A 23,585-nucleotide genomic window follows, 5' to 3' on the forward strand; every position below is an offset into this window, starting at 1 on the left:
AGCTCAGCTTTCATGCTGCGCCGAAAGCAGAAGCCATCTTGAGAATCAAGCATGACTCGGCAGGAGACCCTGTTTTTGTTGCCTGAAGTTCGTCGAGCACGGCGCTTGGAACGTACTGGGTTATGAAGGAAATGTGATTGACAATATCCATTGCATCAGCGTCGGTGAATTTTCGAATGGAGTAAGAAGTCACGGACCGGAAGGCTCGCGCGTCTTCGACATGTCGAAGAAGAGTAACGCATATCAGGCCGTGAAGCAGTCCTGTGAGGGTTGTACGATTCCGCTTGCATACATCGAGTATCTCCAGCAATCTGTCGTTAGAAATCGTGATGAGACGAACACGAGATGTGTCCTCAGTAGTCGACGGTAGTAATATCGCACCGCCGGCCCACACTGGATCAACGACTTCTTCAGATACGTTGTCCGATATGTCGTGCAGGCCGAGCAAGTGGTCGATTGACGCTGGGGCCGGCACGTCATGAGGAAGACTCAAGGGCCATGCCGCCTCTATACCAACCTCCGGAACCTCCCCCAAGTGACTCATCAGAGACATGTGAAAAGCCATTCCGCTCAATCCATCAGCGATTGCATGATGGGCCAGGAAAGTGACGTTGATAGTGACTCGCGAGGTTTCAGCCTCTTTGGCTCCGGGGGCGCTTTTCGTACTTGCTTGATAGCTAACGATAGTCCTCCAGGCTGGTTTACCGGCAACCCATTGATGCGAGTGGGCAGCCCCTATCACTCGAGAGAGATGGTCATCGACACTCACTCCAACGTGAACGACATCAATCTCAAAGTACTTCACGACATCGCCGCTCTGGATCTCTGCCAGCTGTTTGAACCCTGCGGTACATTTCGATCCGCTCTTTTCGATACCAAAACAAAGTCCTGGGTTGCCAAGGATGGTGTACTGAAGAGCCCTCTCGAACGTGTTGCGCAGCCAAACAGATTTCTGGAGTTGGCAGGGCAGATTGACAGTGTACGTCGCCGTGACAGCAGCAGACCGATAGTGACCGAGATCGTGACGTACTGCGTAGTATCGTCCCAGAAGACCTTTGTGTGCTTTAGCGAGATTCACGAAACAAGACTAAACCAAGTCGCAAAAGCCGAATCATTTGTGAGACTGCCAGACGGACTGGGGCACTGCACCTAAGGAGTGGGATTGCTTTCCTGCCATGGCAAAGATGATCTGGAGCGGCTGAGATACGCCCGAAAAGGATCGCACGGTGACGGACCAAAGATGAGTGTTCAGGCCTACTCTGCTGAGGACTAAGAAAACCGAAGTATAACGCGAGAAAGTAGGATCATCAGACTATATACCGTGCAGACGTAGTACTCTGACTGACTCACTAATACGAGGCCCCACTGCATGAACGCCATACAGCGGTGTCATCTTGAGGCCTGTCCGAGGTCGGACTTGACCGAGTGAGCACTTCAAATACACCAAATTGCTTGCACTGGGCTGCAATTTTGGTGAAGACACATGTTATCTGACTATTTATGTTCTTAATCTTCGACCACTAGCCCCCAGGGGTGAATCTCCCCGCCGTACATGATATCCTTCAGCCAGCCCTTGATGATGCTAGCGTAGCTTGCACCGACAGCCTGGCGTTCTTGTGGCACGTCTAAGTCACAACCCTCGTAGTTGATCGAGCATACCGGCGTGATAAAAAACTGCAAAATCGAATTAGTAGAGCTCTTGACTGCAACGAACAGCGGGTACCAACGGCGGTTCCTGACACGAAAGCCTCTAGCAAACGACCTTGCTCCCAGGCCTTCTTGAGCTCAGACATGGTGAATACAGTCTCGGAAACAGACAGCTCTTTTGACAACCTCGACCGAACCAGCTCCAGGACGGAGCGCCGTGTGACACCGTCCAAGATAAGGTTATCATCCAAACTCGCGGTCAAAAGTTCGGCCCTGCCACTTGCTTCATTTTTAACGATAGCGAAGAAATTGCTTGCGCCGGCTTCCGTTACTCTTCCATCAGTCCCAAAAAGCCACAGAATCTGGTCGAACCCCTGTTCGAGGGCTTTGCCGTGGGCGACGAAAGTCGTGCCGTAGTTGGCACCGACCTTGGCATACCCAAAGCCTCCCGGCCAAGCGCGAGTCGTCTCGCCCTGCGAAGCAAGAAGTCTAAGCCCAGGAACGGCTCTCGGCTTTGCATTTGGAGGCAGCTCCATCGAAAAGTCCGGCCAGGGCACCATCACGACGAACAGAGTCGCGACTCGGGGAAGCTGCACGCCGAGTTGGGTGCCGTTGCCGATAATCGCTGGTCGAACGTAGAGAAAACGTCCGGTTTGATCTTGAGGAAGCCAGCCTATTCGTTCCGAGTGTCAGAAAAGACTTGCACAGATTTCATGCGTCTCTGAAGGTCCTTACGTGGGGCGTCTTCCTTTACCAGGGCAGTAATGAGCTTGACCAACTCGGCGTCATCGAAGCCGGGCAGAGCGACCCTCTGCGCGCTCATATTGAGACGTTTCGCATTCAAGTCGGGTCTGAACAGCCTCAGCCTTCCGTCAAATCCTCGATACACTTTCATGCCTTCGAAGCACTGGGTGGCATAATGAAGACAGGAAGCAATTGGAGAAATGCTGAGGTCTCCGTATGGTTTGATTTCAGGTGTTTCCCATCCTCCTTCAACAGTCCATCGACAAGTCAGCATGTGGTCGCAACATACATTCTGGGCCCACAGCTCAGACGAGCCGGGTAGGGGCACAGGACGCTGAGCAGTAGATCTCGAGAAGACAAGTCGTGATGCGTCAAGGGGCGATGCTTGCCCCTGGAAAAGGCTTGCCATGGTTGCACGATCTCTGGGGGGTTTGGAGCCACGCTGAGAAGAGGAAAAGTCAGCAAGGCGGTAAATTGAGGTACTGTCGTAGATGCTCTCTTGATATATCTAGGTATTCTAAAAAGTCATTTGATCGACTTGGACTGTTACCCTTTGGTACCGCGGCCTTGGCGCCTCAGATGGGACAGGGCGTGCGATCACGATTACCCCGCCACAGGGCGTGTATTAGACCCAGCAGGGCGGGGACCAGCGACCGATACTGATAAGTCGAATGCCGTGGTCGTCGCTACTCAGAGAACATCTGCCTTTGTGAAAACAAAAGAGCTGAAGAGCAGACGAAATCATCAAGGCTTGGTGTTTCTCTGCCCGATACTGACTGACTTGCTCGTTGCAATCAAGCATAATTCGACAGAAACTGGCCCGTATTCTGTAGACGTCTGTGGAGGGCCACACATGGACTCTTGCCAGCATTCGATGAATCTTGCAACAGGGTTCTCGGTAAAAAAAAAAACAGTTATCTGGGATGAGGAGCAACTGATTTATTCTGGCTGTTTCTACCGCTGAGAACGCGCGCGCACAGCTTTCACCATGGGCACTCACAATGTAGGTGATCGTGCTCCCGAAACCGAAACACGCAACCGACAGCAATGTCAAGGGCTCTGGTGTCTTCTTGACGGAGAAACAAGAACCTTTTCGAATGATGACTTGACGGAAAGTAGGTCTGACTTGAACCACAGTACCTCGAAGAACTGCGAGTGAATTCCAAGAAGCCGTAGCGCCTCTGAACACACTGGCGACAGCCTCGAACATTGTGATACACTACAGGGGCGGACGTGCTCAACAGATCAGCCGCGTCGTTGCGGCAAGCGCTCGCCAGGTTCCAGGGCTACGTCGGAGTGGCTTGGGCCAAATTTTCTGCCAGCAACGGGCAGGCAGTCCAGCCCAGTCAACATGGACATCGATTAGAGGAGAAAGTCCTCACTGCGTCGACCTCGTTCATTTTCCGTCAGCTCTCTCGCTCTCCCGCAAACATGAGCCTCGACAAAACCCCAGCGTCGAGGCGGGGTCGCCCTCCTTGAAGCAGGTCCATCATCAATAGCGGTCTTTCGCCACTTTCACTGCATCCCTGCTCCTGCAGGTAGGCAGTTCACCCAAGTTCCATGTCAGAGATCCTTCGACAGGGACTACGAAGGGACGCCGACGCACAGGTCACGCACAAGCTTTTAACCCCGCGCAGCGTATGTCGTGGGGGCGAGAACGCTGACGCCAAGATCATTTTCCACTTTGTGCGACGTGAGGCTACGTTCACCTCCTGGTCCTGGTAGGCTAAGACGGGGGAAGTCTTAGGGGCCACCCACCAAAGTCCCTTCGCCCAGTAAATGCAGCCAGCAATGCAGTCACAGCCACGTACCATCGCATGCAATCCTCTATCATGTAGGGCAGAAGCATGGATCATGACCCAATAGGGGTCTGAGGCCGCCTGACAGTCGGCCATACATCAGACAACCATCACTCGACGACGGAGCTTTCGGTACTAAAGCCCAGACTCGCCGCTTGCCAACCTGTCATGGACATCTACAGTTGTTCTTATCGCCACTTGCTCGTGTCGGACCGTCACCGTCACTCGTTCCTCGCCTCGCGCTTTATCGCTCGCGACATTGCACAGCATCATGGGCTCTTTGAAGGCCTACAGCCATGCGCCATTGCTTGATGGCTACCATGTCAACAACTACGTCGAGACCCTCGAAGCCCTGCCTGCCATTCATGGCCTCAACGCCATCCGACTGTTGACCATTGAACCTGGCAAGCAAGGCGAACCACTTGTTGGCCATTTGACGCGCCACTTTGCCGATGATTGTCCCAGTTACCTAGCTCTCTCCTACACCTGGAAAAAGGCGACGTTCACGCAGCCCATCACAATCAACGGCGCTCCATTTCTCGTCACCGAAAATGTGGAAAAGGCGTTAGACCACCTGCGCTACGAAGACAAGCCTCGTACTGTTTGGCTCGACTCGATTTGCATCGATCAGCGCAATGTTATTGAGAAGAACTACCAGGTTCGCCTCATGAACAAGATTTACTTGCGCAGCGAGGCTGTCATTTGCTGGGTCGGCGTTCCGGAGGAGGATGAAGACGAACTCAATCCAGGCGAGCATATGGACATTGGGGCTGCTTTTGACCTTGCCCGCGCAATTGAAGAGGCTGGATCTGACGCCTATCCTGAAGTTGTCGCCCGCCATCCACCTGTCGCTCTTTTCACCCTCCTCAAGCTGACCGAACGCTCATACTTTCGTCGACAGTGGGTCATTCAGGAGGTCTGCCTCTCTGAAAGTGTGACCCTTCAAGTAGGTGAGCATCAGCTGTCCTGGAGCGCAATAGCCGCCGCCGCCGACGGCATCGCCAAATTCGGCCAGGACCACCGAGCAAGTCTTCTGTTCCCGGGTTCGAACCGCATCTTCGACCTTTTCGGTATCAGAGCCATGAACTTTTGTCGCGAGCGCACCGATCATGGTGTTTTTGCCAACGACCTGATTGACTTGCTGCGAACCTGTCGTGGCCGCGAGCTAACGGATCCCCGCGACATGATTTACTCCCTGCTTGGTATTTGCGGCCCTAAGAGCCAGGATGTCGACATTGATTATCGAAAGCCTGTCCACGCGCTTTATCGCGAGGTGACGGCTGCCACCATCTTGCGCACACGCGATCTCGATTTCCTGCGTCTCTCCGACCATCGTTCCCGCGATGAGGGGCTGCCTTCGTGGTCACCAAACTGGACTCACATATGGGCTGGATCCTGGCAAATCCGTTCGCTGCGGTTCAAAGGCTATCCCCCCAAAGAACGCGGTGGCATTGTTCCTGGTAGTGATGATGTCGTCTTCTCGGAAGATCTACGTCGCCTCACAGTCAAAGGCGCTCATCGCTACACCATTGCCTGTGTACAAGATCCATCGACCATTCCCGAGGACCCAGACAGCTCCATCACTGATGCCGACTGTTACGCCCAGCTTGCTCGCGTCTTGATACAGACCGAATATCTCGTCACCTATCACCCGCGACCCGGTCAGTCCCGTGAAGAACGCCGCGTCGAATTTGTCGGGTCCCTCCGTGCCGCCTTCACCGGCGGTCAGGATGTCCGTTTCACCCCCGAACAGTGGACGACGTGGTACGACGCCATCGTGACCCGCACAACGGACGGGCTACCCACGGAGGAACGCGAGATCTGGTCGCTCTACAACGCAAAATTGCTCAAGTGGCTCCACGAGGCGCAGTACTTCCTCACTGATGCCGGCATCCTCGGTGTCGCCGAACGCGTGACGGGCGTCCGCGTTGGTGACCCGATTGTGTCGTTCAAGGGTGCGACGGAGGATTCGCTGTTTGCGATACGCAAATTTAGTGATCGGGGTGATTATGTACTGCTAAACGGAATTTTCATGGCCTTCACTGAGGAGGAGGAGAAGGCTCACGTGCAACTGGTTGATGATTTGAATGACGGCAAGGTGAAGACGGAGAAGTATGTCCTTGTTTGAGGAGGTTTGTGCCCGAATACCTTTTCGCTTTTCAGGATGAGGCATTGCACACACGAAGCGCGGCGTTTTCGGGCGTAGCATGCACAGGTCACAATTCATGAGGGACGGAAAGGTGTACATGGATGCTCAATACGGGTGGGAATATATGAAACTAGGCTTTCCCTCGGTGATCTTTGCCATGCTGCAGCCCTTCAGCCGTAAATCCGACTGACTGATGTAAGAAGAAGCTCAAGATATCAGTGGACATGTTGGCTGTTCCGCCGCGCTACTTTGATATGGACTGCTGTCCAAGCTAGCCAACCCACTTCAAGCAGTCCAGTCAACCTCCCTCTCGTCAGACCAGTACGTGCCGGACTTGCCGCCAATATCCTCAATCGCCAGTTGGACCGGCGTCTGCGCTCCCTGATCGGCCGTCTTCGTCCCCTTGCCCTTGGTCATATCAGTCACGACCCAGCCGGGATGGCAAGAGTTAATGAGAATCTTGCTGCCGTCGTCCTTCAATTCCTTCGCAATCGCCCTCGTCTGCGCGATCTCGCCAGCTTTCGACACGGCATACGCAGCACTGGGCCATCCGTCAGCCTCATGCGTACCCTTCGCAACGGCAGCTGTGAACTCTTCCATGAGATTCGTGACATCATCGACGGCCTTTGCGTCAATGAAACGGTCCCTGATGCTGCGGGAGTACTTGTTTAGCGCGCCGGAGATGGAGGCCACGTTGACGATGCGGCCATCGGACTTGAGGGTGGGGATCCAGGCACGCGTGGCCTCCAGGGTGCTGTAGTAATTGCACGCGATCGTCTTCTTCACCACATCATTGTCTTGGCGACCGTCAGTCTGGCGTCGTCGCCGTCTCGATCATCTCGGACTTACTGAAGCCCTCGAGGGCAATACCGGCGTTATTGATGACGAAATCAATGCCATCTGGGTGCTCCTTGCTAAGGAAGTTTGCAAGCGTCTCAATGCTTTCCGAGTCGGAGATATCCAGTTGATGATGCTTGATTTCAGTGGTTCCCCCTTCTGTAGCCAGGACCCTAGATTTCAGGAGTTCCTGTTCTAGAGATGCGACAGCTTCTCTGCCGCGGATGTCGTCGCGGGAGGTCAGATAGATCAAAAATGAGCCGTTCTCAATGTGTGACATTGGGTACTGAAGCGCCAGTTGACGGACTATAGCGAGAGTAAGCCGGCTAGGTCTTCGTCACAAATTACGACGGGGACTCTTACCGATGGCCAAGCCGATGCCCTTGTTTGCGCCAGTGACGACGCCGATCCTCGCAGGAGCCATTTTGAAATGCTAATGAAAGGTGCTGGACGTCAAGATGGGCTATTGAACGATTTCTGCTCAAAGGATGGGTGCCAGTTGTACGAAACGTTATTGTACTGAGCCGGGTTGGACGTTTGTCAGCGAACGTCCATGCCGTTACACGTCATGACATTTGTGAGGGGTCTTTCGTGGATTGGTTAACTCCGAAAGCGAAGACCGATCATCGCCCATTGAGCGAACAGGTCCATTGTTGGCTACCTGTGACTCTTTCTAGGCTCGAACACGTCCGACATGTTCAAAACTGCTCGTGATGCGCCGAACCTGGAAACAGGCACGCGATCTCTTCTGGAGTTTTCTCCACGCTGAGGTTGGCAGAGTACCGGACACTGAGCGTCATGCTTCTTGGCGAGCGATCCCTGCTTGGTCTGACAGACATTTACGGGTGTCGCGCAGGCAAATCGACAACACCGCGACATGCCTTTGGTAAAAGATTACCAGTCACCCAGGCAAAACGGAACGCCACAGTCCCATTGTCGCATGTTCCGTGCCGCGCCAGTGCAAATGTTCGCCATGATCAACCTGCAACCCCGCACAGTTGAGGGTATAGGCCGACCACGGCTGGTGGCTAGTTTCTCCGTGGAAATTTAAAGGCAGCCCATCGTCCAGGTACTGGTGTCCGCAAACTAACAGACGAACGAGCTACCAACCTGGGGTTTTATTCGATACTCCAATCACCTCAACGTGTGCAAGTCACGCCGTCCAAGCCAATTCGGGCGATGAGACGCAGCGTGTCGACCATGGCGTGCGACGCCTGTCGCGTCCGCAAGATCAAGTGCGACTCCAAGGCGCCCCTGTGCCGGAATTGCCAGCTTTACGGGACCACATGCAAGTACGAGGCACCCCGACGAAGACGAGGGCCAAAGCCTATCGCTCAGAAGCCCTCCGAAGTCCCTTCTGGCAATGACACCCTTGCGACATCACCAGCAGCACACGAGCCGAGCTTCAATGATGCGATCACAATCCACGCACCACTTGATGACCACGTCACGCCAGAAAGCGAGGCTAGACATTCTAATCATGTCATATCGTCTCACTCACCAGAATCAGTTCATGCTCGCTCCATAGCAACACCAGGATTGACAGCCAGCTTCATCGGAGCTGGCCAACACGCTTGCACGCCTCGCCAATCCACCCTTGGTGTTGAGTCGGTAGCTCTTCAGACACACAGAAATTTCTCAACAGCCATCTGCAAATATGGACAACCCCAGGACCTCGCCGGCAAATGGATCGACAAATTTGTCATGTATAGGTTTCCCTTTTGTCCCGCGGTCCATATCGAGAGTCTGTATAGTGCCATCCCCCTTTTGACTGCATCCCGGCAGCATCCCGTTTCACCATCCACGACATCAGTGAACGGCGGAGAAGATGATAGTGGGTTCACTCTCGAAGAGATGAGATCGTACACATTACTTACTGCTCTCTGCGCCGTAATGTGCACCCTGGCGGAACCACACCCTGTCACCCCTTACGACGCTTCTGACCTCGCAAAAATCTTTCTCTCGGCATCAAGAAACATGCTCTCCTGCTATGAAGACTTTGACATAGAGCATCCAGATTCGAGTTCCCTTCTCCTCCGGTATTTCCAGTCAAACACTCTTCACTTCTTTGGGAAGATCCGCGCAGCCATGCATCTACTTCGTTCCGCCTGGTCTCTGGCCATCACCCTTCGACTATATGACGAGACGTCGCTTACTGGGGTTGAGGACATAGAGGCACAGCGATTACGGCGCATATTTTGGTGTATGTACCAGGGCGACAAGTCAGCGTCAGTCTTGAACGGCGTCCCCTCCATGATAATGGATCTATGCCTCGAGCAACCCATTACCCTGGCCATCGAGGGCCCGTCGCAGGTAGGCTTACTTCACGGAGAATCTTCCTTTCCATTCGAAGAGAAGACGATGACCGCTTTCCACATGTCGACCCACCTCTGGAGATCAGGCACGGACATCCTCCTTGACATGAAGATGATTGCCCACGCGCGTGCGCGAGCACCACAGAGCGAAGCTGGGACGCCGGTACCGCGCGCCAACGCTATCATGCACGCCTATCTCTCCTTCTGTGCGCTTCTTGACGACTTGCCGCCATGGCTGGCGAATCCCGACTCCTACTCCGCGCCTGATGAAGCTGTCTCGCTGCAGCAGCGTCGCTCATTCTGGGCCCAGAAGACAAACCTTGTAATCACATACCACTGCCTTCGGCTCGCCATTATTCGACAAGCGGAGAAACACGGCTTGTGTCACCTGTTTGGTCTGACAAATGACGGCTCTATGCTCGCCATGCGCAGGTTAAAAATCAGCAATGACATGCTTTTGGCAGTCAAGTCGGTCCCGTTCGAAAGCTTGCAGGCCAACGGTGAACCAGGCGTAAGTTACACTGACCCTATAATCAATCCCATATCTATTGCTTTTGACTGAGAACTCGGCAGGCAGAGAAACTGCGCCAGGCCGGCGTGGAGTTGTTGGGCATTGCCCACCAGACGGATGATCAGGTCTTAGCCGCTCGTGCCAATGCACTTTTCTCGCAGTTGCTTGATGTCATCACATCGTTGAATTCGAAGGTTTCGGAGGAATTAGCTGGGATCTTGGCTTCATGACATCAAGAACACCTCGTGCTCCAGCAGGTGGTGGAAATTTAACGGCTATAAACCAAATGCACCCAAACAAAATCTCGCAGTGAGAAAACGACGCGGCATTAGCGTGTATCACACAAAATTTCGCCTGTCAAAATCACATGCAATTGCCTTGAGCGTCCTTCAAGATCATGGAAGCGCTGCCTTGGAATCTGTGGGCACTTTGTGTTAAGCGTGGCGGAGTCGATTTGATGGACTCTGTGGCCATTTATTCATAATCCACCAATGCCACGCCACTTATGACTATCGAACTGACCTCTCTCTTGCTTTCAAGTAACTCCATCATCAGATTGAGTGACCAAGCCTTGCATCAACGCTCCTTTGGTGGGATGTCTCGGTCTTGGCAAAGTTCCAGGCTTTAACATGCCTCTCAAATAACTCATCCAGCTCTTGATATGTCCTACCCTTTGTCTCAGGAAACATGAAAAACACCGGGATCATGTAAACAACAGAGATGCCTCCAAAAAAGAGACCAATTTTCTGACCCCAGCCGGCGTTCTGGTTGGACAACATGAGAGGAACAGTATAGTTCTACTCATTCGCTATGTTAGCCAATCTCTTTCGATCCTTGGAATGAAGCTGTGAATGAGAACTTACGAAAAGCACGCCGGATGCGGACTGAATTATCGATGCCAACGCTGTAGTCTTGGCGCGGAAAAGCGGGCTCGACACTTCGACGAGACTGATCCATCCTGCCAGCTGATAAGAATCTGGGTTGATGAGGTGAAGGATGAAACATACCAATTGGGGCAACAGAAATGGCATAGGTGAAGGCCCAGATGGAAGACAAAGCCACCAGAGCGGACCCAGTAGCCGCGTTTGGCGTCAAGAAACCGAGTCCGCCCACGATGAAGCACAACAAAGACATGAATGCGCCTCCGATGAGTACAAGAGTGCGGCGACCGGTCTTGTCAACGAGATAGAACGAAGTAATAATGCCTGCAACTAGTACGAGTTGGATAATAAGGTTGCCGAGGAAAGGGTCATCGAGCTGAGCGAGCGAGAAGAAGTAGGTGGCATAATTAAAGAACAGGGGTGCGCCGACAAAGTTCTGCATGGTGAAAGGCAGCGTGGAGATGATGGTGCGTTTCATGTTCGTGTTTGTGAAGAAGGCGCGCCACTCAGTATTGCCGCTCTGGAGTTGTAGGCGGGTGGACTCGTCCGCTTCGTACTTGATAACATCGTACTCGTGGTCGACATCGTAGCCATCCACATTCCCAACAAGACGGCGGAGAGCTCTCTTGGCGTCGTCCGGACGGTCATGTAGGGCATACCATACTTAGTTCGCCTGTTAGACACATGCTTATAGAAACAGTAGAGGATATACGAACCGGGAGACTCCGGGAGGTAGACCATGGGAATCAGCCAGAGACCGAACAGGACGAACTCGGAATAGAATATGTTCCGGAACCTAAGTGGTGCAGTATTCTCAAGGATCTTCAGCCCAATAGCAAGGAATAGCTGGCCCACCGCGAAAAAGAGAGAAAAGCTAGCAAGAAGAGCACCTCTAAATTGCGGCATGGCAGTTTCCGACATATATATCATGATTGAAGATCCAAGAAGACCTCCCGCCATGCCACTGCTGATGCGGGAAACTAGGATGACTTCCCAAGTCTTGGCGACGATGGAGAATATGATTGACTGCGGGCTGACCGTCAGCAAGGGTTCAACATTGAGAGCAATTGTGGATGGTCCTTACAGCTGTGAGAAAGATTGTCAAAGCCCACATGTTGAACTTGCGACCAAAGCGATCAGCAGTGATGGGGGCGATCATTTGGATGAAGATCTGAGCAACGAAGTTGATGGCTTGCCACAACGACACATGCGTCGAGGCGAGAACACGCGCCCCCGTCTCCGAGTCGGTGACAGTCGCAAATTGCCGGATAAAACCCTCATTGGCGATGATGCTACCAATGACGGAGGCGGCATAACCAGCGTACCTGTTCCGAGACAGGTCAGTTGGTCTGTTGCGCGCGGAGCATCGTTTGGCACACTCACATGGCTCCGACAGAGGTCAAAAGTATCGTGCCATAGAGGCGCCAGAACTTTCTGATGGCTTGGCCTCGCGTCAAATTGGCGAAGGCCGATGTGATCGCGGTGATATCTTGGGCCTTTTCATCATGGACAATATCGACCTTGCCGAGATCCACGGCCTGAACGTCACACTCCGAAACGCGACGCTCCATTTTTGGCATAATCGGATGAAGAGCTAAGTGTCGTGAGGAGGAGTTGAAATTTAGTGCTGGAGATCATACTGGGCGAACGATACCGCTTATATAGATACTCGAAGCCCGTTTGGCGATGTCAACTCGTTATGGTGCGTGAACCATCCGCCCACCAGGTTCCTAATTCTCCGGAGAAGCGGGGGATACAGCCAAGGTTCTGAGATATCTTCTGGGGTTCGAGCTGGATCGGGACCCCATTCGCGTCCGATGGTTTTTGGAGGCTGGGGCGGATAACCTGTCAGATCCACCTAAATCAAATGGAGACATGTACCCCAGGGCTGATCTGTGGGGTGCATGACGGATTTCCCCGCCAAAATGGCGCTGAGGTTGTCTAGGAACGCTGATGTGCTTTTCCATGGAGATTCTTCCCATCTCATCTCAACTTAGGCAACTTAGCCAACCAAAAGGAGGAACGGCCCACGGAGAAACCAGCCAGGACACTCCATTGCTTAGCCACCACGAAAGATCCTGTTTTTATTCGAAGATCACTGACAACGCCGCCGCAGTACGACCAGGGGTCCCGGCGTATGTCCGGAGGCAGGCCGTCACTAAGAACAGCTTTTCTCCCATCACAAATCTTTGAAGAATGCCTGTCCTTGTATTGTAATCATTCGCTGAGCCAAATCAATCACTGCGTATCGCTCTAGCTTTGTATTCAGCTTTGACGTTTCTGTCAAGGGAAAGTGGAACGAGCCTTGAATCTAATGGAATTATTTTGTTCGTCTACCATGGAAAGATGGGCCGACGTCTTGAACAAGGCCGTAGCTTATAACTTCGAACACTACTTCACCAAGAACTAGAAAGTTGTAGGACCTGGCGGGTGACTCCCTTTCCCAGGCGCAACACACTCATTTGGAAGTCAGTCTCGATGCCGGCTCACGTTGCCATGTACAGAAGAGGCAACAAATCACGGAACTAACCTTCAGCACACTGCAGGGGCCTGGCCTGCAAGTCCTATTTCAGGCGGATCATCAAACTGCAAACGACTAGAAATATCATATACGACGTGCTCTGTAATCTGGCGCGGCATCATAGTCTGGGGATACGCAAATCCCCTTCAAATGATGGAATATCAGCGCCATAAGGCCCGTCTACTCAAATTGCCAGAGCCTTGGGACCAGAGCTTAGTGGTAAAATTGATCGATCAGGCTGCTTGAGTACCCAGTTTGGGGCATCAATTCTCGTCTAACACTAAGCCGACATCAGGCGCCTGCAGCGCAGTTTAGTCATTACAAATACTTTGACCCTAATACCTCCTCAGTTGCAGCAATCCTAACTGGCATTGCCAATTAGGACTGCCTTTAAATCGCCTGCCGGGCGGAATGAACAGAAACACAAACCGAGCCAACTGGGCCAGAACATCAAGGGACAGTTTACTCGTGTGTTCAACATGAAACAAGGGTTGGTCGCAGCACAGGGTCACTGGAGGTGGCTGGAGGAGAAGAAAGCAAACTTCTATTCAATTTTCGACCATACCACGTGGTTTGCCGTTGATCCTTTGTTTAGTCTATGGGGTTTATTATTGGAAACTTGCAAGAACTAGATTAGCCCCAATCCTCAGCACTGTGTGCGTTGCATGTGAGCATCGCCTTGCTCAAAGTCGTGATACTGGCCCTCAGCCTCAGAGAGATCACTGGCCTCCTTGGTGAACAGACACTCCTTGGTGATCTGCCCATTGAACGCTTGTTTCTCTACATCATCCCCGCTCCCTGCCTCTTCATGCATCTGCCGCAAAAGACTTTCTCTTCCCTTTCGTACAATGACATCAAACTCAAATGCGGCGGGCTTAGCGATGAGGAGTGGCGTGAAGTCGTTCCAGTGGACTGGCACAGCACTGCCATCGGGCCGCCTCTTCGGAATTATATCCATTGCCCACGCCAACCCACCCATCGTCAGGAACAAGTCCTGCTCCACGATGGAGACGCCTTGGCAGGTCCGCCGACCGAAGCCAAACTGACTGTAGTTTGCGAGATTGGGGTACGTAGTGAGTGGTGCTTTGTACGTCGGGTAAGACTCTTCGAGCCAGCGGGCGGGGTTGAAAATTTCGGGGTCGGGATACGTGACGGGATCGCGAGTGATGGACCTACGTTGTTAGCTTTGTATCCCGCGTCATACTGTACTAAAAGCTTACCACTCGAGAGCATGGATGGTCGCGCCCTTGGGAATGAAGTATCCCTCGTACACATCATCCGTTTCCACTGCATGCGGAATACCTGTTGGTACGGGTGGCCTCCACCGCAGCACCTCTTTGACCACAGCTCTTACCATGGGCAGCCTTTCCCGGTCAGACCACTGGGGACACCGTCCTTCGCAGACGGTCTCAATCTCCTCTTGGAGTTTTCTCTGCCACTCGGGGAAATGCAGCATTGCCAACAAGAAACTCTGAATGGGGCTCCCGATCGTCAAGGCCCCAGCGATAGCCATCTGGCCGACAGTGTACATGGCATCCCACACCTCTACATCAGCATACTTCCCGCCGGGGCTTCTATCGGACAGGAAGGTCTGCACAAAGCTCGGCCGCGCCCCGCTGCCCTCCATACCCTCCTGCACCGAAGCCACGCACCGCGTGAACAGCTTCTCTTCGACAGCGTGTCGTGCCGCCTCCCTCCGCTTCCAGGGAGAAGCCCACCTCGGCAGGCCGGCAAGGAAAGAAACAACATTCGGCAGCGCACCGGCGGGGCTGATAGTCTCGAGCAACCCCTGTGTCGTGACGCGCAGCGTGTCGGCCGGCGCCGCGCTGCCCCACGACAGCCTCGCGACGGTCCGCGACGTGAACTGCTCGATCCACTCCCTGTACTCGGCGGGCTGCGTCGCCACGAGCCACAGAAGGCGGTCGCGCTCGCGCGTCGGGTACGCATGCAGGTCTTGGGCCGCCGAGACGGACATGAGGCCGTGGGCGAGCTTGCGCTGGCGCTTCCACGTATCGTTACGGCCGGCGAGGGCGAGGTAGTTGCCGCTGTAGCGGTTGTCAGGCAGGTTCGGGATGACAGGGCGGTCCGAGTAGATTGTGCTGCGGCGGGCGAGGAGATCTGTAGCGACCGACTCGGAGGAGATCCAGATGTGGGTTGAGCCAAACATGTCCATTGTGTAGATGGGGCCGTACTTTTGGCCCCATTCGTGAAACTTGAGCCAGCTACCTTCAGCTGGGACATCGTGGACGCGGCCGATGAAGGGTAGGTCTGGGCTGGTCAGTGTCTGCGATGGTTGAAAGAGGGGCTTGTGAGAAGACACCTACTCATCGGACCAGGCAGAGGCTTTGCGCCATCCGGCAGCTTTTTCTTCGTGGTGATAGAAACATATAGTTGGTACAGGCCAAGGCATAAAACGCCTGCCACGACCAGTACTAGGCCCACCATGGCTATAGTATCACTTAAATCTCGTGAGGAATAGGAAATTTGCTGCAATTCAGAGGGAAGACAAGCAAAAGGTGAGGACGAGCAGGAAACCACCTGGCCTGGAGGACCCAAAAAGCCAAAGTCTATGCTTATGAACTGGCCATGCAGAGAGATACCACCACTCGGCTTTCGATGACCTTCTGTCCGCAGGCCAAGCCTACCGGAGAATGCATGTTGGCGTCCAGCAACTGGGCAGCCTAAAAAAAGATGCAAACTACTGTTCATCTCAGACCACGAAGCAACTCCGTCTACGACGTGGCGTCAAGGCTGAGCCCACAAAGCTCAACCGATCGTCCCGAAGCCAACGACAAGTATTGTGTGGCACGCACTCTAACGAGGTGCATGCCCAGCCCGAGAGATTAGGCATATTCTGTCCGACGCATGAGATGGTCTTCCGCGCGGGGAGCAAAAGCATACCCACGGTCTGAGGTGCTGGACAGAACGGGGACCCGTCCACTCTCCCACAAGAAGCAAAAGCATTGTTGGACGGACTCCCAGGCCGGTTGATTACGAGGTGGGCCCAAATGGCCTAGTATCCTGATGCCCAATGTTGTCCCTGCTACAGTTCAAGAACGGAAGCCAAGTCCCGAAAAACACCGTTCCAATTTCAGGCGCAGGACTCTTTCGTCATCAGAGGAGGTTTCTTCCCGGGGGGGGGGCCAACGACTCTGGAACATACAGATTATCCCCCGAGATAAGGGCTTGGGCTCATACTGCATCGTCTGAAGGCACCACTTGTGACAAAGCCAAAAGATCAAGCTTGATTTCGAGGGCTGCACATATACCACATCCCACAATGGATCATGGAGATGATCATGACCTTCCAGCTCACAATCGACGTTGGTGTCGTTACATCGACGAGATGGCCTCCGCGGGAAGGAGATCGGCAGCACGCACGCCACAATCCAGATGCAGGGAATAGTAACTCCACAAGGAAACGCCAACCAGAGCAACGAGAGTCCGATCTACGTCAATGAGGATGCACAATTCGGCAATGCAAGGATCAGACGTGCACGGTAGGTTCCGAAAACACCGATGATAGGGGGCCGCCAAGGCCGTGACCACCGGACTTCCCCAACAGGGGCGGCCGGAATTCCTGGTGGGCCAGCTTGGGAACAAGAATATCTGAAACAAGAGAACAGTGAACACCATTGGTTGGCAGGAGAACGACAGGGAAACCCGGATTCGAGGTGTGTTATGCATCACGTGTTGAGGGACTGGCGGTGGTGGTTTGAAATTATACTTTTTTTGTCTTCGCCGATACGCGTTGGCCACAACTACAGCCCTCGACTCATAATAGCTGTTAGCAAGGGACAACTCGTCATCAAAGTGACGCAATCCTCTCAATCGCCTAATCCCTGGCAAGCCGTGACACCAAGGGGATGCTCCTTTACTACCACATGTGACATCGTGACCTTCCTTCCTTACATCCTGTAGCACTGTCAGCACGTACAACGACCGTCGGGGCATTGCCTCTACATACCTCTGAACAGGCGACAGACCCAGCAACCTCATGCCGTTCGCCAGGACGGTCCTGGTAGAGTAGTACAGGGCCAGACGGGCCTTGAGCACCTCGGGCTCGCTGCCAACGACCCTCAGCACGTCGTAGGAGCTGCTGAGCACGTGCGTCAGCTTGAACAGGTACGTGAGCACCGTCGTCGGCTCGAGCGTCTTGAGAGTGTTCTGCACCGTGTCGGGGTACTGCGACAGCATGCGAATGAGCTCCGTCGCGTGCTTCTCGGTGAGCAGGCTCAGGTCGGCGTCGACAAGGTCCGCCTCAGGAATATTGGCCTTGCGCATGATGGACGACAGACGGGCGTGGGCGTATTGAAGGTAGGGGCCCGTGTCGCCCTCGAAGCTTGTCATGGCCTCGAGGGAGAAGGTGTACGAGTTCTGGCGCTTGCCCGTCATGTCTTGCACCATGATGGCGCTGATACCGAGTGTCTCAGCGACGGCATCTGGGTTCTCAACCTGCTTATACTTCTCCTCGTTCTATTGGCCACATTAGCTTGGGCCTGTCAAGGTCGTGCCTGATGTTACTAACCTTCCTCATGACATCATGCATGTGGTCAGAAACGTCGCGAATGATATCGCTCAGGAACTTAACAGTCTGTAATTCAAATTAGCCATGTCATCTTTACAGCAAGAGAATGGGTATACATACGCCCTTGCGAGTGCTCATACCGAGTACCATGCCAAAGTTGACGTGCTGGACCTTCTTGGCCGTCTCAGTAAAGCCCATGAGCTCGATAATCTTGAACAACTGCTTCAGGTGCAGATCTTGTTGCGACGCAACAACGTAGATCATGTGGTCAAAGTTGTACTTCTTCTCGCGGTGCAGCAGCTCGCTGATATCACGAGTAAGGTACAGCGCAGCTACGCCATGTCAGTCACTTATGCCGGATGGACTTATCGGAGAGGTTGACTTACTGCCGTCACGCTTCTTAATGACAGGCTTCTCCAACGACTTGCCGGCCTTGCCTGCGACGTGCTTCTGGAAGTTGATGACCACGGCACCGTCCGACACCTCGGAGATGTCCTTGTCCTCGAGCGTCTTGGCCGAGGCGGCCATGTCCTCCTCCGACACCTGCGACTCGCCCGAGTACTCGTCAAAGGTGACGTTGAGCTGGGCGTATGTCTGCTTGTAGCGAACGATACTGAGGTCGCGGAACTTCTTCCATTGCGCGAGCGCCGCCTGCTCGCCGTCGTTCATGGCCTTGAAGTAGCGGCGAGCCTGCTCGTCGAGACCCTCATTCTTGAGCTCGCTGGCATCCTTGCCCTCCTTCTCGAGCGCGGCGATCTTCTCCTTCTCCTCGGCGAGATCGTTGTTGATCTTGACATAGACCTGGAATAGGTGGTTGATGGGGTCCGTCTCGAGCGCCTTCTCGTCACCGTACTTCTCGTAGCCGAGCGCCAGGAGGCCGTACTGCTTGCCCCAGTCGCCGAGGTAGTTGATACGGGTGACCTTCCAGCCGGCGCCCGCGTACAGGTGGGAGAGGAAACCGCCAATGATGGTACTGCGAAGGTGACCAGCGTGGAAGGGCTTGGCGATGTTGGGGCTGCTGAACTCTACAATCATGTGCTTCTGGCCCTTGGAGGGGTCTTGGGGATCCCGGAGGCCGTTGCGAGGGTTCTTGCCGAAATCCTCGGTGCGCTGCTGAATCTGAGGGATGACGAGCTGGGCGAGAGGCGCGGCCTTGAACCAAAACTGAATGAAGGGAGCCGTTGTTGAAAGGAACGGGCTTTTCGATGAGAGGGGACTCGGGGAACTAGGTTGCGGCATGTTAGCCGCGTGTTTACTATCGCGCCGGCTGGCAAGGGGAGGAGGGGGAGGAGGAGGAGGAGGAGGAGGAGGACAAGCGTTCGCGTGACGTACCTTGGCGAGCCACTCTTCGGTCAGCTCATGGGGTTTCTTGCCCTTGACGCGAAGGGCGGGCACGGGGAGCAGAAGATCGCCGTTCTCGAGTGTGGCTGTCCATTGTAGGGCATTGTAGATCAGGGACTTCTCAACGCCAGAGACATCGTGGAGGAGGGAGGCAATATGTGATCGGTAGACGTCGACAGGGTTAAGGTCGGGGTGGGAGTTGGGGAACGCCTCGAGCTTGCCGACGTTGAGCTTCTCGAGCTGGCTGGCGAGGTCGCCAACGGGGGCTTCTGTGGCCATGGTCGCGAGACTTCGGATGGCTGTGATGGAGTGGGAGGAACTTCGATTGGCGTTTAGCTTCGGGTTCGGCGAGCGGGGGAGCTGGTAGGCAAGGCCAAAGAAGGGATGGGAACCGCACAGCGATTGTCGAGACGGGAGGCAAAGTACCGGTGCCGGGCGAAGTGAAGACGGGTTGAAAAGTTGTGAGAGGCGGCTCGTCATGCCAGGGGTAGTGTAGGGCCGGATTAAGGAGGGGTTAAAAAGAGAGAAAGAGGGTCTATCGAGGGGTGCTGCGTGTGAGTCAAGGCTGTTTGTTGGTCGAGCCCAAGGTCAGTCGCGGGCCCGTTGGAGGGGAAATTTTTGGGCGTGCAGCTGTGCATTGCCCTGTGGTGATTGGCTGCATCTCGGTGAGGGTCTTGACCGAAGCATAACCTCTTCACCGGGATGGAGGGGTAGCGGTGTGACATCGCTTGCGACGGAACGGTTCCCGCCAACATCAAGCTTGGGGCCTCTCCCCATGGTCACTGATTCATTCTGAGTCTCTTTACTGTATTCTTGTATTTTGGGTATAATGCCATCTTCGGACCATCATCTAGAACGAGTACTCCTCCACATATAGGTGTATGCCCTGAGCTCCTGTTCCCTTGTGTACTGCTCTCTCATCCGACAACCGTGTCACGCAGTTGCGTACAGAACTCGTCAGGGATTGCCCACCACATACCACCACTGATGTCTCTCCACCTGCCGCCTCGACGGGCTCGCGGATGAGTGACTCAATGTCTAGTCTCGTCGTATAATGTCGCAGAAAGTCGGAGCCACCGCTACTTGAGCTTCTTCCGGCACAACAGCTCCCCTTCATCATGTGGCAGCCTGGCTGGTTCTCAGGGTTCGCAGCTCTAATGTTATCCTTCTCTTCCATCTCACCACCCTCGGCGTCTGAGCCGCTAGAGTTCCCTCTCCTGTGTAGGAGCGATTCTGTGGTGCCAACTCGTCCATCGCCGTTGAGAACGCTCGTCACAGCCTCGATATCTGCATCGGAGCGCGTGATAGCGACGTGCACCGTCAATTCGAGACCCATCCCGTGAGCTCGATCCACTGCCTCGCGCAGCCTTTGTAGGTAAAAATCAATCTCCTCGCCTTGACACGCTGTCAATACAAACTCGACCCGCTTCACGCACGTCTTGGTTCGTTCCTGCACGATCGCCTCGAGTATGGGAAGCGTAAAGGAAGCTCCTGTCGAGGCGGAGATGAGAATGACCGTCTCGTAGATATCCCACCGTGGGGGCGCTCCGAACGGTCCCACGACAAACGCAGTGAGTGTTTCGCTCCGGCCAGCCTGCTGCATCTTCTGCGCGTGGTTGTGGAGTCGCTTGGAAAACCCGCCGTGCTTGCGAATGACGAGCTGCACACTATTGCAGATGCATGTTTCGGGCAATTGATGCGCGCATGCAATCGTGTACGGGTGAGCTTCGAATGGACCGAGGCGCGGCAGCCAGAGGTAGAGATGCTGACCGGCCTTCCACGAGAAAGACACATCCTTGATCGTCAGAACGGTGGTCGATGAGCCAACTGTCCTCACTTGTGCTTGGTGACCGATTCGCTTCATTCCCTTGCAGTCTGATCTGTCCGGCTTTGGTCGCAAATTCTGCCACAGCAGCAGGCCCCAGCGGGCGAGACGGTCGAAACAGATGCAGGCAACGCTGAACCACAAGTAGGGCCGGGCAGGCTCGGGAATGTGCACATAGACCAGCCACAGGAAGATGATCGCAGTTAAAACGTGCTGGACGATAAATAGCTCGTAGGCCATGTGTCGGAAGGGCTTGAAGGTGGTCAGGATGGTCCACAGCAGGAGTGCCCAGGCACCAAGACCTTGCTTTGTGATGGGCAAGATTTTCATCTGGATCTCGATAATCTCGGCTCTTTCCCATTGCGTCCAGAAGTGGAATCCGTGTACAGTCGCTGTCACGAACATAGTGCGACCGACCCATCGATGGAGCCAGTTGAGTCGCTCGTGGCTGGTGCCCGTGAGGTAGCCGATGATGTTGAACTTCATGGACAAAAGATAAAGCAGCGGCATTTGCATGATTGTTGTCCAACCGTTGCGGAAACCGATGCGCTCCCAGTAAAAGACGTCCTTGATGATGGCACCGTGGGCTGTCATCATGTTGATGATGACGGCCCAGTAGGCGACGAGAAGGATAATGCGGCCTAGCGATGGCGGCGAAGCCCAACGAAGGCCTTTCTTAGGAACGAAGAATCGCGGATAGGTCGCTTCACGAACGATAGCCGTCGCAGTCGCCCATGCTTGTGTCAGACGGCCGTCTGGCTTGGTGGGGTGCGCGAGAGACTGCGTATGGTGCCGCCTGAGTCGTCGGCGTCCCTCGAGATAGTTGATGCCACGGATGGCTGCCGCAAAGCCCGTGGCGCCTGCGATGATGTACCAGTACGATTCGGCAAGGTGTTTATTTGTGGTCTGAAGTCCTCCAGCGCCGCCTCCGCCTCCGCCGTGATGTTCGTGGTTCATGGCGAGCAGTGAGAGCCTGTTTAATCGAGGGAGTCGTGGGAGTCGTGGGAAGCCGTTGATCCAGTCGCGGCCAGAATCGAATGAGCGATTGTACCCTTCCTCTCAGGGTGATTAGGCGAGGGACAGAGTACTGATGAGCCGAGCGAGCCTGTCGAGGTCCTCGGGGAATCGGCTGTCAGCTTCAGTCAAGCATGTCGCCGCTGAGGAGACCAAAAAGCATCAACGCGTTCCGAGAGCCGATTGTGGTGTTGTGGAGGAGGTAAGATGCGACGTCGGAAGGTCGGAGGGGTTGCGGTGGATTGAGCAAGTTCAAGAGGCGCGGCGGGCTGGGCGCGCGGATTCCGCACATCTATCAGCACACTGCCCACTCACGCACATACGCCACTGACAGGTAATAAATTCTGCTGACCAGTTAGCTCGCCATGAGCGAGCAGTTCTTTTCGATTGCCAAGTCATCACAGATCATCACTTTACTGGCACTGCTGCTTCAGACGACTTGGCTAATTAGGAGCAACGGCCGTTTGTCAGATGGGTCGCGTCAGTGTTGGTGCTGTTCTTTCTGTCATCTATCTATCCTCATGGGGTGGCTGTGTTAGCGCAAGGTATTGGACGTATTAGAACAATCGATTTGTTTTCGGCCTCATGTTTCGGCCTCCAGGGCAACAGGAGGAACGTCATGTCTTGGTGTTGAGATGATCGTCTCAGGACCGAGACCGTAGTAGGTCACCTCTAGCTTTGGGCCAGGTCCTCTAAGATCCTCCCTGGAGGCTTTGTCAAGTCTGTTCAGGCTCGTGGCCAGCGTTGGATGCGCTGGGAGCTGCCTGGAGCAACATCCTACTCATGTCAATGGAGGGCAGGAGCAGCTCTGGACGAGACGAAGACGGAACAAGCAAGAGCCATGACCTTGATAGTTCGTGGTGGACCCAGAGCCCCGGACGCCAAGACGTGGGTAACTTGCTCAAATGCGCGCAACCGAGCGCATATCCTGCTGTCATTGGCAGGCAGAGGGGGCAGGCGCACCCAGATCATGCCGCTAATGCAACCCAAAAGGACCCCTGCTCAAGGTCATCCCTTCCCGCCTTACCAAGCTCAGCCCCACCTCCAGAACCCAGCACCTGGTTCTGCTGAGTATCATCGCCATCTGGAGCCTGCTGTGCATGCGTCTTGATGAGCGTCAACACCACTTTTGGATATCGCCCGCTGAAACGCGACCACTTACCTCGTGGCAATATCCACAGAATCTGGAGTCAGCCACGATGCATCATGCCGCACGAGGGCGGACCGTCAAGCAGGGTCCGTCCTGCGTCGCCAAACACTAACGGCATTCGAACCTCATATCTTCAAGCGAACATGGACCCTGAGGCTTCTTCGTTCGGAGCTCGGCAGTGCTTCCAGTCTTGAAAGTCCTCGTCATTCGTTTCAGTAGACTGTAAGCCTGCCGAGCATCCGTAGAGGGTACGACTTGCTGGGATTGTACCTCGTCTGACCGCCTAAGAGTGAGGATGACACGAGCTCGGCCTCTGCCGACTT

The 23,585-nt window shown here is 54.4% G+C and overlaps 9 protein-coding genes across 9 annotated transcripts; 2 read left to right on the forward strand and 7 right to left on the reverse strand.

Annotated features, from left to right (window-relative positions):
- Positions 1-10: 10 nt before the first annotated feature.
- VDBG_02727 (conserved hypothetical protein) lies at positions 11-1,393 on the reverse strand (the record flags this gene model as incomplete). The annotated part of the gene is made up of 2 exons (XM_003006542.1): positions 11-1,029; positions 1,351-1,393. The coding sequence occupies 2 exons, from the start codon at positions 1,391-1,393 to the stop codon at positions 11-13; spliced, it is 1,062 nt and encodes a 353-aa protein (XP_003006588.1).
- Positions 1,394-1,506: 113 nt separating this feature from the next.
- Positions 1,507-2,800, reverse strand: VDBG_02728 (branched-chain-amino-acid aminotransferase; the record flags this gene model as incomplete). Its single annotated transcript, XM_003006543.1, has 4 exons — positions 1,507-1,674; positions 1,728-2,320; positions 2,383-2,554; positions 2,681-2,800. 4 exons carry the CDS (start codon positions 2,798-2,800, stop codon positions 1,507-1,509), a joined length of 1,053 nt encoding a protein of 350 aa, XP_003006589.1.
- Positions 2,801-4,392: 1,592 nt separating this feature from the next.
- Positions 4,393-6,318, forward strand: VDBG_02729 (conserved hypothetical protein; the record flags this gene model as incomplete). Its single annotated transcript, XM_003006544.1, has 1 exon — positions 4,393-6,318. One exon carries the CDS (start codon positions 4,462-4,464, stop codon positions 6,316-6,318), a length of 1,857 nt encoding a protein of 618 aa, XP_003006590.1.
- A 306-nt stretch (positions 6,319-6,624) lies between these two features.
- On the reverse strand, positions 6,625-7,600 carry VDBG_02730 (carbonyl reductase; the record flags this gene model as incomplete). The annotated part of the gene is made up of 3 exons (XM_003006545.1): positions 6,625-7,093; positions 7,185-7,482; positions 7,540-7,600. The coding sequence occupies 3 exons, from the start codon at positions 7,598-7,600 to the stop codon at positions 6,625-6,627; spliced, it is 828 nt and encodes a 275-aa protein (XP_003006591.1).
- Positions 7,601-8,376: 776 nt separating this feature from the next.
- VDBG_02731 (conserved hypothetical protein) lies at positions 8,377-10,232 on the forward strand (the record flags this gene model as incomplete). The annotated part of the gene is made up of 2 exons (XM_003006546.1): positions 8,377-10,002; positions 10,065-10,232. 2 exons carry the CDS (start codon positions 8,377-8,379, stop codon positions 10,230-10,232), a joined length of 1,794 nt encoding a protein of 597 aa, XP_003006592.1.
- Positions 10,233-10,553: 321 nt separating this feature from the next.
- VDBG_02732 (sugar transporter) lies at positions 10,554-12,463 on the reverse strand (the record flags this gene model as incomplete). The annotated part of the gene is made up of 6 exons (XM_003006547.1): positions 10,554-10,799; positions 10,866-10,960; positions 11,010-11,546; positions 11,600-11,909; positions 11,968-12,208; positions 12,336-12,463. The coding sequence occupies 6 exons, from the start codon at positions 12,461-12,463 to the stop codon at positions 10,554-10,556; spliced, it is 1,557 nt and encodes a 518-aa protein (XP_003006593.1).
- A 1,587-nt stretch (positions 12,464-14,050) lies between these two features.
- Positions 14,051-15,849, reverse strand: VDBG_02733 (cytochrome P450 2C3; the record flags this gene model as incomplete). The annotated part of the gene is made up of 3 exons (XM_003006548.1): positions 14,051-14,576; positions 14,676-15,672; positions 15,729-15,849. The coding sequence occupies 3 exons, from the start codon at positions 15,847-15,849 to the stop codon at positions 14,051-14,053; spliced, it is 1,644 nt and encodes a 547-aa protein (XP_003006594.1).
- A 1,463-nt stretch (positions 15,850-17,312) lies between these two features.
- VDBG_02734 (arginyl-tRNA synthetase) lies at positions 17,313-19,552 on the reverse strand (the record flags this gene model as incomplete). The annotated part of the gene is made up of 4 exons (XM_003006549.1): positions 17,313-17,319; positions 17,372-17,880; positions 18,053-18,264; positions 18,319-19,552. The coding sequence occupies 4 exons, from the start codon at positions 19,550-19,552 to the stop codon at positions 17,313-17,315; spliced, it is 1,962 nt and encodes a 653-aa protein (XP_003006595.1).
- A 500-nt stretch (positions 19,553-20,052) lies between these two features.
- Positions 20,053-22,055, reverse strand: VDBG_02735 (conserved hypothetical protein; the record flags this gene model as incomplete). The annotated part of the gene is made up of 1 exon (XM_003006550.1): positions 20,053-22,055. One exon carries the CDS (start codon positions 22,053-22,055, stop codon positions 20,124-20,126), a length of 1,932 nt encoding a protein of 643 aa, XP_003006596.1.
- Positions 22,056-23,585: the final 1,530 nt, after the last annotated feature.

This window comes from Verticillium alfalfae, genomic scaffold, assembly GCF_000150825.1.
Source record: "Verticillium alfalfae VaMs.102 supercont1.3 genomic scaffold, whole genome shotgun sequence".
Classification (NCBI taxonomy): Eukaryota; Fungi; Ascomycota; class Sordariomycetes; order Glomerellales; family Plectosphaerellaceae; genus Verticillium; species Verticillium alfalfae.